The sequence below is a fragment of the Apostichopus japonicus genome, chromosome 9 (assembly GCF_037975245.1).
Source record: "Apostichopus japonicus isolate 1M-3 chromosome 9, ASM3797524v1, whole genome shotgun sequence".
In the NCBI taxonomy this organism is placed as follows: Eukaryota; Metazoa; Echinodermata; class Holothuroidea; order Aspidochirotida; family Stichopodidae; genus Apostichopus; species Apostichopus japonicus.
This window is the reverse complement of record NC_092569.1, coordinates 29,438,810-29,451,913: the sequence shown is the minus strand read 5'-3', so window position 1 is coordinate 29,451,913 and position 13,104 is coordinate 29,438,810. Positions and strand designations below refer to the sequence as shown.

The 13,104-nt window shown below is 38.0% G+C and overlaps 1 protein-coding gene across 1 annotated transcript; it reads left to right on the top strand.

Moving 5' to 3' along the window:
* Positions 1-3,771: 3,771 nt before the first annotated feature.
* On the top strand, positions 3,772-11,774 carry LOC139973514 (uncharacterized). Its single transcript, XM_071980247.1, has 2 exons — positions 3,772-4,521; positions 5,050-11,774. Exon 2 carries the CDS (start codon positions 6,231-6,233, stop codon positions 10,881-10,883), a length of 4,653 nt encoding a protein of 1,550 aa, XP_071836348.1. The 5' UTR covers positions 3,772-4,521; positions 5,050-6,230; the 3' UTR covers positions 10,884-11,774.
* The last annotated feature ends 1,330 nt before the right edge of the window (positions 11,775-13,104 follow it).

Genomic DNA, 13,104 nt, shown 5'->3' with positions numbered 1-13,104 from the left:
TGACATGGCGCAATGACCGGAAACTTAACGAAAACAAAATAATCTGCCCCTTTGCTGTCAGCGATTATCTGACGGTAGACAACCAATTGGCTGGCCATTTGATTTGTTTTGGTAGCCGACGGGTAGCCTACCAAGGATCTCGAGTTGAAGAAAAAGAAGCCATAGTTCGGTAATAACCTGTCTTTTTCTTCCTTCCAAAACCTGAGAGCGGTCTGAGGAGGGCGTATTTCGCTAGTCACGTTCAGCATGAAATTGCAAAATAATGTGATGTTCAGTTGTTGGTGCTCCGCTTAGATAGTTTCAAAAACATGTCGCTCCTCCCCCCACCCCGAAAAAAAAATATCTTGCCCCCTTTCAATACTTAGTCTGGCTACGTGTCTGATTGAACCCCCCCCCCCCCCCTAAAAATCTAGATCCGCCTCTCCATACTCCGAGAGAAGTTGAAGTTTGACGTATATAGGCCTATATGTTTTGTGTGTATAAGAACAGATGAAAAACTACCATTATTAGAGAGTTGTCACAATTTTAGGGACCTGAATTGATGTAATAGTCTGAGGGCGAAGGGATACATTGGTCTGTAATCAAGAAAATTTTGAAACATTCTTAGCACACTGTATTCCACCTCAATAGACAACTAGGCGAAAACATATAAGCGTAATGAACTGATTGTTTTTGTCATATGAATAAACCAAAACAGACATACTTTCCACACAGATTGAACAGGAAGAAGACATTTAAATTTCACACAAGGATATACTCCAATTGCATCAAATCAAGACGATTTTTAGTATCGGAACCATTGTACAAAAAGTTAATGTCATTAGTAAAAAAACAACCAAAGTGATTACGTAACTTTCATTGGACATTATGTACATTTACACATCTAAATGGAATACCATCTGTACGATGTACGCTCGTTTAGAAGCGTTGCTAATCTTATTTATTTCGTTGAGTTATTTCACTTTTTCGGAGCTATTATAAAATGACCAAAACGAGGAATATCTAGGTCTACAATAGTTTAAATGATTTTGATAATCAAGTGTATCCTGTTGAACGAAGATAGTTTACAATAATCTGTCAGTGATTTAGAATGGAAAAATCCTTTTACAAGTTTTTCAACTCAAATAGTTGTTCATCAAGCATTCCACACATATTTCCGACTATGTAGGCCAGAGTCACTGTGGCATAGTACAAGATGCTAACGGATTCAACTATCCATTATGCTGCACTAGAAGTTATTATCAGATTGTTCAAACGACCGGATTATACCGAGTAGCGATTCATGAAATCCCTTAATTTTTTGTGCCAGCGATGAAGATCGAACACAGAAAAGGTAGAGCTCGTTACAAAATTTAAAGAAAAGGTTTCAGATTGATGAATGCATGCTGATGTAATAAAGCACCAGACTTCACACATATTAAAACAGCTATATGTGCTAATAGGATTACAGTAATAACTGAGGATATGTGTAATCCCAATAAATCCAGTTTGATGCATTTGATGCAATTGTTGGAACATATCCTCATTTCTTTCCGTTAACCTGTGGCACATGCTACCGATTTATCATATTCATCAACAGTATATTACTGTTATATCTGTGTTATTCGGTTACATAAAGACTGATGTGTTATATATATATATATATATATATATATATATATATATATATATATACAAGGATGTGCTCAGGAATATTTGAGTGCCGAGCAGATTGTGCGGTAGTGTGATCTACACCCTGGGAGAGGGATCTCATGGGTGGGGTACCCCCTCCCCACTGGACAAATTTTGCACATGAAGTATGCTTAGGTGGTGCTAATTTTCCCATTCTGTGCCATGTATTCTCCCAGAGTTTGGTTATGGTAACATTTGTTAAATTATCATCAAAAAAGTGCCGGGCGGAAAAGGTTAAAATACTGTTTGCCCTGGGCGGCATTCAGAACTGCTGGGTGCAGTCGCCCGGTGCCGCCCAGTGTGAGCACATCTCTGACAAAGTAAATTATATAACTTCCAACATAAATTTCTGAATATTACATTTTGCCGTTTACTAAATAGTCAACAATTCACATCAATTTTGCAAACACAGAACAGTAATTACACTACTAGTTACAAAACTTTGCTATTGGCAGCATAAATTCATAACATCTGCTTTATAATTTACAGTATGTATAGTGTCAACTCTGCAAGGATTCAAGAATGGTTCATTTAGTAATCTTGTGCAAACCTAAAATAGTCATGTGCAACATTTTTTTTATTTTTATTTCTATGCTAGTAGTATACACCTACAGTATTATAACTTATCTACTTATACATTATATACACTAAATGTAATAACGTTTGATGTTACAATGGCAATGTCCCAGTAGGCTTGTTCATACACTTGTATGTCACCAAATTTCATCATGTTCAGGGATGCATAATTGCTTTTAATAATATAGATAGACTTTGCTTATTTCCAAGACTAAAACTTACGGAATATTCTACAGGTGTGCCCTGAACAATAAAGTTTTTAAAGACAACATAGAAACATGATATGGTATTTTATGGGCGACCATTCTACATCTCTCACAAATCACTTTCCTTTTGTATAATTTTTAGAACTGCATGATCAGGTGTATGTGTAGAGCTATGAAGCCTATGATGTTGTTATATTTTGGCAAATGTCTTTCATTTCTATATCATGATGAAATTATTGTAAGACGGAATCAACGACCCCCCGGAATGATGCGTCATGTCCGATGAATTGTGTGACTTAAGCCCGGGTCACATCTGCGCGATTCAACACGCGATTCAAGTCGCAATACAATTGAAGGTTGAATCGCGTAGTTAGACACGGGTATCAACTTGTTGCGCAATAAAAGTTGCGCCGTCGATTTGGGTTGATTTGCAATAGAGCAATGTCCTAATCAGCGCAACTTCTCAGAAGCAACTTTTCTGATTCGCGTGATTTTAGTTGCGAGTTGAATCGCGTGTTGAATCGCGCAGATGTGACCCGGGCTTAAGGGGTCCATCAAAGCGCACATTTGGTGCGTCATTACAACTACAATATGTGCGTCAGTGTGCGTCAATGTGCCATACAGGGTCCATCATGGTCACCAATCGGTTAAAATATTAATTTGGTGTATGTCAAAGACATACAATGATGTGTCAATTTCACTACGACGCAGGGGTGCATCAATGTTCAAAATTAAATCAAAATTAACCTATTCCAGGGGTCTGAGTGGGCGTCATAAAATTGCTAGACCTGTGCATTACTGGCATCTGCAATCCTAATAGTCCTTTTATAATCATAATAGATTAAAACATACGAAGGAGAAACAATAATTCACGCCTAATTTGAGTAAACAGATACAAGTCCATTGGAACGATCAATAATGTGTTAGCTCAACCAGCAAGGAGATTTGAGTAATCCACTAGACAATGTTTCTAATGCATTGTGCATTATGTGACTTAAATAGTACCCACTATCACATGGTAACCACATAAATTATTGGAACGATAGAGAAGAATATAATGGACACAGCACACTTTATAATAGATAGTATTTTAGCATTACATATTACATTGAGTAGATTATATTATTACAAGAGTAATTGTGGAATACTGTACCATGTAACTAAATATCATTGTATATCCTTTAAATTAAATGTGATAAATTTTGTCGAACATAAAATGGTGGCATTCACAATTATTGGTGACATTGATTTGCTTGTTGTCCTTGATTTTCTGATTAAACAAAGATGATAGTGTCACATTAGAATAGTATAATTTAGTTAATTTGTATTTGTATGACAGAAGAAGTCAATCTGTCAGCTGTTTATTTTAGAAAGTTTTTTTTTAGTAACTTTTACTTTAATCAATGCTGGTTGTTGTTGATGTTGGAAAGTAGTATCCAAGGATGTAGGACAATTTACATAAACCCTAATCCCTCCATTCACTACAAAAATACAAGGTAGCATAATTGAGTATGTATACAAAAGAAACATCACCAGGTCAGGGCATAGTATAATAATACAAAGGTACAGGGTAGCATAGCATAGCTAGTGCACACAAAAGAAACCTACCAGGGCAGGACATAGTCAAGATGACAATGTATTGTATTGCCAAGTTATGCAAATTGATACACTAGTAATTATGTGTGACATCACATCCAGCCAGTGAAGTGAGTGTTGGATAAGATTTTTATTCACTCTCCAAAATACCATCATCGGATTGAGTCCTGCTATATCTCTTAGCTGAAAAAGACGGAGCTACAATATTGTGATTTTCATATCATGGGGCACAGGATCCTATATATAGGATACCTGTATTGAAGCCTGGGCTGGCATACTTTAATTAATATCTGGCATTTAACTGTGAAAGCTTGAAACACAATTTTTCCCTGGAGATTCCAGTATCACACAATATTTAGTGTTCTGGATAGGGCAGCTTGTCGGCAGAGTTGGGATGGAAGTACATCACCTGACCGGATAAAGTAAAGCTGTATTGCAGAGCTCGTCTGACAGTTTAAGAACTGGAACCATTGTAAGTAGAAACTTGTTATATTAATCTGTTCTGTATATGTAATATTCGGGATGCAACCACTTTAAAGTTTGTATACTTTTGGAGGTGAATATGCATACAAAAGTCAGTTTAATTTTGTGTAGTAATTTTTCATTATGTTGGATAGTAAAAGTCACGCCTTAATTGACTTTCCTTAAGAAAGTGGATGTTTGCTATGATTGTAATAGTGATGGTAACTTTTATAGCATTACAAATTAATTCAAGTGATTTTGGCAGAGAGGGGTTATATGTTTAGTGGAGTGAACATGAGGTTAGTGTGCATAAAGGAGAGTTATGATGTGCTCACCATAGCTTTGGAGTAGGAATGTATATATGTTTGAGTTTAACCAATTTTTTGTTTGTATGTGGAACAAACTAAACTTTGTTCAAGATTCATATATGGCTTATTGTTACAAATTTTGTATTATAAATTTATGCAACATATTTAGTATATTGTATTTGGACAAAGTATTATCAGAGAATCTGATTGTGTATTTTGTTCCGATACAGTGCCACTTTCCTCTCACATTGGGTCGAAGACCGGAAGCTTTTGAGGATAGTTTTATCACCGACTATAACACCTACCACAACCTGATATCAGCAACCACGTGTCAACAAGTATTGTCAACACCTTTAGGCAATATTCGTCATAGTGACAACTCAGAACTCATTTTTTTTTTAAGATAAATGTTAAATCAGAATTTCATGATGTAAAAGGGGGGAAAGCTCTTCAGACTAGAAGAGGTAATCTCATTCTTTTATAGAGAAAAGAATATCCAATTAATATATATTAAGACTAAATTTATACGTGCCAGTTTGCTCTCTCGCAATTGAAAAAGATCCAGGGGTATCAAAACTTTGGAAAGTCTTAACCTTTTCAGTAGTTAAGCTAAATGTAGTATATGTTATCCTCTGGTAAAGATTGCGCCAAAGCAATCTGTTATCTCTAAGTATTCAGGAGTCCTACGTGTTCCTAAGCAGTATTACAGAACGCTGTAACCTTTATTTTGCATGTTCCTTTTTTTTATTATTTTAAGGAGAAAGTTCCTCCTCAATAAATACCTATTCACTTAAGAAGTTGAATTTATAAAACTTGTTCTGCATCATTAGTTGGTTGGAGTATTTCTTTTTTACATTGCATATTGATTTTGGATAGCCGCTAGGCGAATGTGTCGCATTGCCACTTGCATTCTTTTTGTGGGTGACAATTAAATGGGGGCCTATCCGGGAATTCTATCCAAGATTTAAGCATAAGCATTTTCTTTGACAGAAGTGAAAAATACATAACTGGTTGGTGTCATAAAATTCAACCTGTGAATTATATGTATATTAATTGTTTGTATTTACTTGTATTCGCAGACGAATTCCGCAAGAGCAGCTCTTATTTGGTCGGTCTACCTGTGTACTTCCATTCTAGCGTCTTACTGGCGGTCCCGACAAGAACTGAAGCAACATCTAACGTAATGTTGGTTGGCAAGTAGTTAATTGTGTTTTGTATTTTACATGTTTTATGCCAGACGTGAAATCCACTTACACAATTAGTGTATCATTGTTGTTTAATCGTACAACTGTGTTACCTATGATATGAAATTACATTGTTGTCGGATGTAACTATAAATTGCGCGCACTCTAAACTAAACTGCAGGCATCAGTAATTGGTTTCAATACATTGTCATTGTTATACTTTAGTCATGACTAGTCAACTAGAGTTAGAAAAACTTGTGTCAATCGGAGAAAAGTTAGGTCTCAAAGGTGTAGAACTAAAACAATTCTTAGATGATGAAAGGGACAAGCTTAAGCAAGAACGAGATGAAGAAAGAGATCGAAGAGCTAAGCAAAGGGCGATTGATGCACACGAACAAGAAGAAGATAGGCAGAGACAAGAAAAGATAGAAAGAGAAAAGGCAAAGCAGTTAGAAATACAACTCAAGATAGAAGAAGCAAAGCAAGCCCAAGCTGAGGCACAAGCACAGATAGGCAATGGAGGTTATCATGGTAATGGTAGTGCAGCAAGAAGTAGACCACCTAAACTGCCACCATTCAACCAAGAGAAAGACGACATTGATGCATATATCAATAGATTTGAACGTTATGCCACATTGCAAGGTTGGGATAGGGATACTGTATGGGCCACAAGTCTTTCAGCACTTATTCAAGGTTGTGGATTGTTTGAATATTCATCACTTTCACTTGAGGATTCCAAAGATTACGACAAGGTAAAGCAAGCCTTATTACGTGCATACCACCTTACAGCCGATGGTTTTAGGAAGAAATTTCGTGATATTAGACCTGCACATGAAGATACAGGAACCAAGTATGTCACAAAATTAAAGAATTATCTCCATAGATGGATGGAATTAGAGGAAGTAACTACTTATGAACAACTCCAAGACATAATATTGAGAGAGCAGTTCTTGAACTCATGTAGCAAAGATTTGGAAACATTTCTGAAAGAAAGAAAGCCGAAGAACATCACAACAATGGGTGAATTTACCGATCAATATGTAGAAGCACATGGAGGTTGGTATCCTGGTCACTCCAAGAATAGTAGAAGTACTCAAAACAGTAATTCCACGAGGAACCAGAATCGTAACAACGGAAGATTCCACAATCACAATCAGAAGTTCCCGCAACAAAATCAGAAAGGGAAAACGTATTCTGGGCAGAGAAGTGAACCCAGGAAATGCTATATTTGTGATAAACCAGGCCACTTTGCAAGAGACTGTAGGACAAAGCGAATGCAAACCATGGCTCTTATGACAGATGTATTTAGTGACATGATGGAGAAACGCGCCTCAACTTTGACCGAACAGAACCTTCCAGACAAAAAGGAAACTGGCGGTGCATGTACAGACATTGGGGCATTCATGATGGTAAAGCCAGATCCTCATCTATTCCAAGCAAGTAAGAAGGGATTCTTCACATTAGATTGTGGTCACAAGTTAACTGTATTGACTCAAGTTACAGCCGCATGTAAAGATCAGAATTTGTCGTCGATGCCTGTTCAAATGGGTAAGATAGGGAATCAAAGTGTTAAAGTATTACGGGACAGTGGATGCAGTGGTGTAGTTGTAAGATCTCAGTACGTCAAGCCCAGCCAAATGACAGGTGACGTTAAAACTTGCATCCTGATTGACGGTACGGTACGACAATATCCCGTTGCCAACATACTCGTGGATACTCCATACTTCTCAGGTTCAGTTTCGGCCTTGTGTATGAATGATCCAGTCTATGATTTAATTCTAGGGAATGTCCCAGGTGTACGAGAACCTACCAATCCAGACCCGAATTGGGAAGAGTCACAGACACAGGATCAACCAGTACAACCACCACCAAATGTAACCAAGCCTATGGCAATAAGGAATGATGATGACCCAAATACAGTTGCCGCAGCACAGACAAGGAGTCAGAGCAAAGCAAAAGAGAAGCCCTTTAAAAAGTTAAAGGTATCGTCCCCGATTGGTGAAGAGGTTACTGCAGACATGCTACGTGAAAAGCAACAACAGGACCCCACCTTGGAAAAAATCAGACAGTTAGCCGAAACAGGAGATGATAAAGTGAGTAAAAATGGGAGTACTCATAAATATGTGAAGTCCAGTGGCATTCTCTACAGAGAATTTAGTTCTCCTCGAGTGGAATTTGGAAACAGATTTAGGCAGGTAGTAGTTCCAGTTGACTACAGAGATCATGTATTAAAGGTAGCACACGAATCGATTCTAGGGGGTCATCAAGGATCCAAAAAGACGCGTGATAAAGTAATGAGTGACTTTACATGGCCTGGAATGCAAGCAGACGTTACCAGGTATTGTCAGTCGTGTGATGTATGCCAAAGAACCCTCCCTAAAGGTCGTGTTACTAAAGTACCATTAGGAAGTATGCCGCTGATTGAAGAACCATTTCAAAGGGTAGCAGTAGACTTAGTAGGACCGATCAAGCCAGCCACAGAGCGTGGACATCGATACATATTGGTTTTAGTTGACTACGCAACTAGATACCCAGAAGCAGTACCAATGAAAACCATTGAAGCTGAGTCAGTAGCTGAGGAACTCCTTGGAATTTATTCAAGATTAGGCTTCCCAAAAGAAGTATTAACTGACCAAGGATCTCAGTTTGTCTCTGGCGTCATGAAAGAAGTTAGCCGATTATTGTCAATTCGCCGATTAACCACGACTCCGTACCATGCCATGTGCAATGGGTTGGTAGAGAAATTTAATGGCACATTGAAAGCAATGTTAAAGAAGATGTGCGATGAAAGGCCTAAAGATTGGGACAGATATATAGATCCCCTACTGTTTGCGTACAGGGAAACGCCACAGGAAAGCACAGGCTTCTCGCCATTTGAACTGCTATATGGGCGGACCGTGCGTGGTCCTATGCGGATTCTTAAGGAATTATGGACCGGCGAATCAGAAGTAAGTGAGACGAAGACTGTGTACCAGTACGTGTTGGACTTACAGGAACGTTTGGAGCAAACATGTCAACTAGCACGTGAGGAGCTCAAGAAGTCTAGACAAAGGTACAAAACGTACTACAACAAGAAAGCAAGAGTAAGAAACATGAAAGTAGGAGAAGAAGTCCTCCTCCTTCTCCCCACTGATAAGAACAAGCTACTTATGCAGTGGAAGGGACCATTTCCAATAGTGGAGAAAGTTGGTACAATGAACTACAAAATAGACTTTGGCCATAGGGTCAAAACATTTCACGCCAACCTGCTAAAGAAATATAACAGACGTGAAGTGGCAGCTACTATGTTCGAGATGCCAATACAAAGTATGTATGAAGTTGTCTGCACATCGGTTCTAGAAGATGAACCACAAGAGAAATCTGGTATATCTGAACTCAAATCATTTTTCACAGATGATCTTATACATCTTCCACCTATGTTTCAGAAGGAGCGAAGTACTGATGTGAATATCAGCGGACAATTAGGAAAAACAAAAACTCAACAGGTACAACAAATATTGACAGAGTTTGAAGACAGTTTGACTGACCTACCGGGGAAGACAAAGCTCGGTGAACATGTCATCAAAGTCAGCGATACAACACCTATAAGGAGTAAACCTTATCCAATACCACATGCTCTTCGAGATGATATCCGCAAGGAGATCCAAAGTATGCTGAGGATGGGCGTAATATCGCACAGCAAAAGTCCATACGCTTGTCCGTTGGTAGCATTAAAGAAGCCGGATGGATCTTTGAGGGCCTGTTGCGACACACGCAAAATTAACATGATCACGGAGTTTGATGCTGAGCCTGTTCCAGACCAGGAAGAGATTTTTGCAAAGTTATCCAAGGATTGCTACTTCAGTAAAATCGATCTGAGCAAAGGTTACTGGCAAATCCCAATGGCAAAAGAGTCGAAGCCATTAACAGCATTTGTGACTCATGATGGGTTATACGAGTTCAATATGATGCCATTTGGTCTTGTGAATTCTGGTGCTACATTCAACAGAGTGATGAGGAAGCTTCTTAAAGGAATTGAGAATGTCCATAGTTATGTAGATGATATCCTGATACACACTCAGACATGGGAGGAACATCTCCAGAGAGTAAAAGAAGTCTTCACAAGAATCAAGAAAGCCAACTTGACGGCTAGACCTACAAAATGTTTCATTGGGTACAATGAGGTGGAATTTTTAGGACATATTATAGGAGAAGGTAGAGTAAAACCCAAACCTGACAAAATTAAAGCCATTCAGCAAGCAGAGAGACCAACTACAAAGACTCAAGTGAGATCATTCTTAGGGTTGGTAGGTTACTACAGGAAGTTTGTACCAAACTTCGCAGCCGTGGCAGTACCACTGACTAACTGTACGAAGAAAGGGGAACCAAACGTGATTAGATGGGGCGAGAGCCAGGAACAGGCGTTCCAAACACTGAAGAGTAAGCTTGCAAGCTCACCGATACTTCAGCTCCCCGACCTCCACAGAGAATTCACACTTCGGACAGACGCTTCGGATACAGGAGTTGGGGCGATCCTTCTTCAGGAGTTTGCAGGTGAAAAATTTCCAGTAGCCTATGCTAGCAAAAAGCTGAACAAGAGTCAAATGAGATACTCAGTGATGGAGAGAGAATGCTTGGCCGTAGTCTGGGCTGTACTCAAGTTTGAGCCATATCTCTATGGCAAGGAATTTGTAATAGAGACAGACCATCAACCATTGACATGCATTCGGAAGTCGAAAGTGGCAAATGGAAGGATAATGAGGTGGGCACTGGCATTACAGCCATATCGTTACCGCATCCAAGTGATAAAGGGAGCCGATAATGTAGGGGCTGACTACTTGAGTAGAAGTACAGAAATAATGCAAGCCAATTTCTTATCCTTCATCAGCAAAGAGCTGTAAGAAATTCATTTCCAATAGTGTATGGAAATGTGTGATTTCAGGAAGCTTAGGGAGAAGCAGAGGAAATTGAAGGAGATTTCAGTGCAGGATAGGCTGAAACAAATATCCTAATGTGAGATGTGTATAAATGTGTTAGACACATTTTATTAAAGGAGGGAGTTAATTGTCACATTAGAATAGTATAATTTAGTTAATTTGTATTTGTATGACAGAAGAAGTCAATCTGTCAGCTGTTTATTTTAGAAAGTTTTTTTTTAGTAACTTTTACTTTAATCAATGCTGGTTGTTGTTGATGTTGGAAAGTAGTATCCAAGGATGTAGGACAATTTACATAAACCCTAATCCCTCCATTCACTACAAAAATACAAGGTAGCATAATTGAGTATGTATACAAAAGAAACATCACCAGGTCAGGGCATAGTATAATAATACAAAGGTACAGGGTAGCATAGCATAGCTAGTGCACACAAAAGAAACCTACCAGGGCAGGACATAGTCAAGATGACAATGTATTGTATTGCCAAGTTATGCAAATTGATACACTAGTAATTATGTGTGACATCACATCCAGCCAGTGAAGTGAGTGTTGGATAAGATTTTTATTCACTCTCCAAAATACCATCATCGGATTGAGTCCTGCTATATCTCTTAGCTGAAAAAGACGGAGCTACAATATTGTGATTTTCATATCATGGGGCACAGGATCCTATATATAGGATACCTGTATTGAAGCCTGGGCTGGCATACTTTAATTAATATCTGGCATTTAACTGTGAAAGCTTGAAACACAATTTTTCCCTGGAGATTCCAGTATCACACAATATTTAGTGTTCTGGATAGGGCAGCTTGTCGGCAGAGTTGGGATGGAAGTACATCACCTGACCGGATAAAGTAAAGCTGTATTGCAGAGCTCGTCTGACAGTTTAAGAACTGGAACCATTGTAAGTAGAAACTTGTTATATTAATCTGTTCTGTATATGTAATATTCGGGATGCAACCACTTTAAAGTTTGTATACTTTTGGAGGTGAATATGCATACAAAAGTCAGTTTAATTTTGTGTAGTAATTTTTCATTATGTTGGATAGTAAAAGTCACGCCTTAATTGACTTTCCTTAAGAAAGTGGATGTTTGCTATGATTGTAATAGTGATGGTAACTTTTATAGCATTACAAATTAATTCAAGTGATTTTGGCAGAGAGGGGTTATATGTTTAGTGGAGTGAACATGAGGTTAGTGTGCATAAAGGAGAGTTATGATGTGCTCACCATAGCTTTGGAGTAGGAATGTATATATGTTTGAGTTTAACCAATTTTTTGTTTGTATGTGGAACAAACTAAACTTTGTTCAAGATTCATATATGGCTTATTGTTACAAATTTTGTATTATAAATTTATGCAACATATTTAGTATATTGTATTTGGACAAAGTATTATCAGAGAATCTGATTGTGTATTTTGTTCCGATACAGTGCCACTTTCCTCTCACATTGGGTCGAAGACCGGAAGCTTTTGAGGATAGTTTTATCACCGACTATAACACCTACCACAACCTGATATCAGCAACCACGTGTCAACAAGTATTGTCAACACCTTTAGGCAATATTCGTCATAGTGACAACTCAGAACTCATTTTTTTTTTAAGATAAATGTTAAATCAGAATTTCATGATGTAAAGGGGGGAAAGCTCTTCAGACTAGAAGAGGTAATCTCATTCTTTTATAGAGAAAAGAATATCCAATTAATATATATTAAGACTAAATTTATACGTGCCAGTTTGCTCTCTCGCAATTGAAAAAGATCCAGGGGTATCAAAACTTTGGAAAGTCTTAACCTTTTCAGTAGTTAAGCTAAATGTAGTATATGTTATCCTCTGGTAAAGATTGCGCCAAAGCAATCTGTTATCTCTAAGTATTCAGGAGTCCTACGTGTTCCTAAGCAGTATTACAGAACGCTGTAACCTTTATTTTGCATGTTCCTTTTTTTTATTATTTTAAGGAGAAAGTTCCTCCTCAATAAATACCTATTCACTTAAGAAGTTGAATTTATAAAACTTGTTCTGCATCATTAGTTGGTTGGAGTATTTCTTTTTTACATTGCATATTGATTTTGGATAGCCGCTAGGCGAATGTGTCGCATTGCCACTTGCATTCTTTTTGTGGGTGACAGATAGCAAACTGTCATGTTATGAATGCATCAATATGTGTACAGTATTCTTCACTAA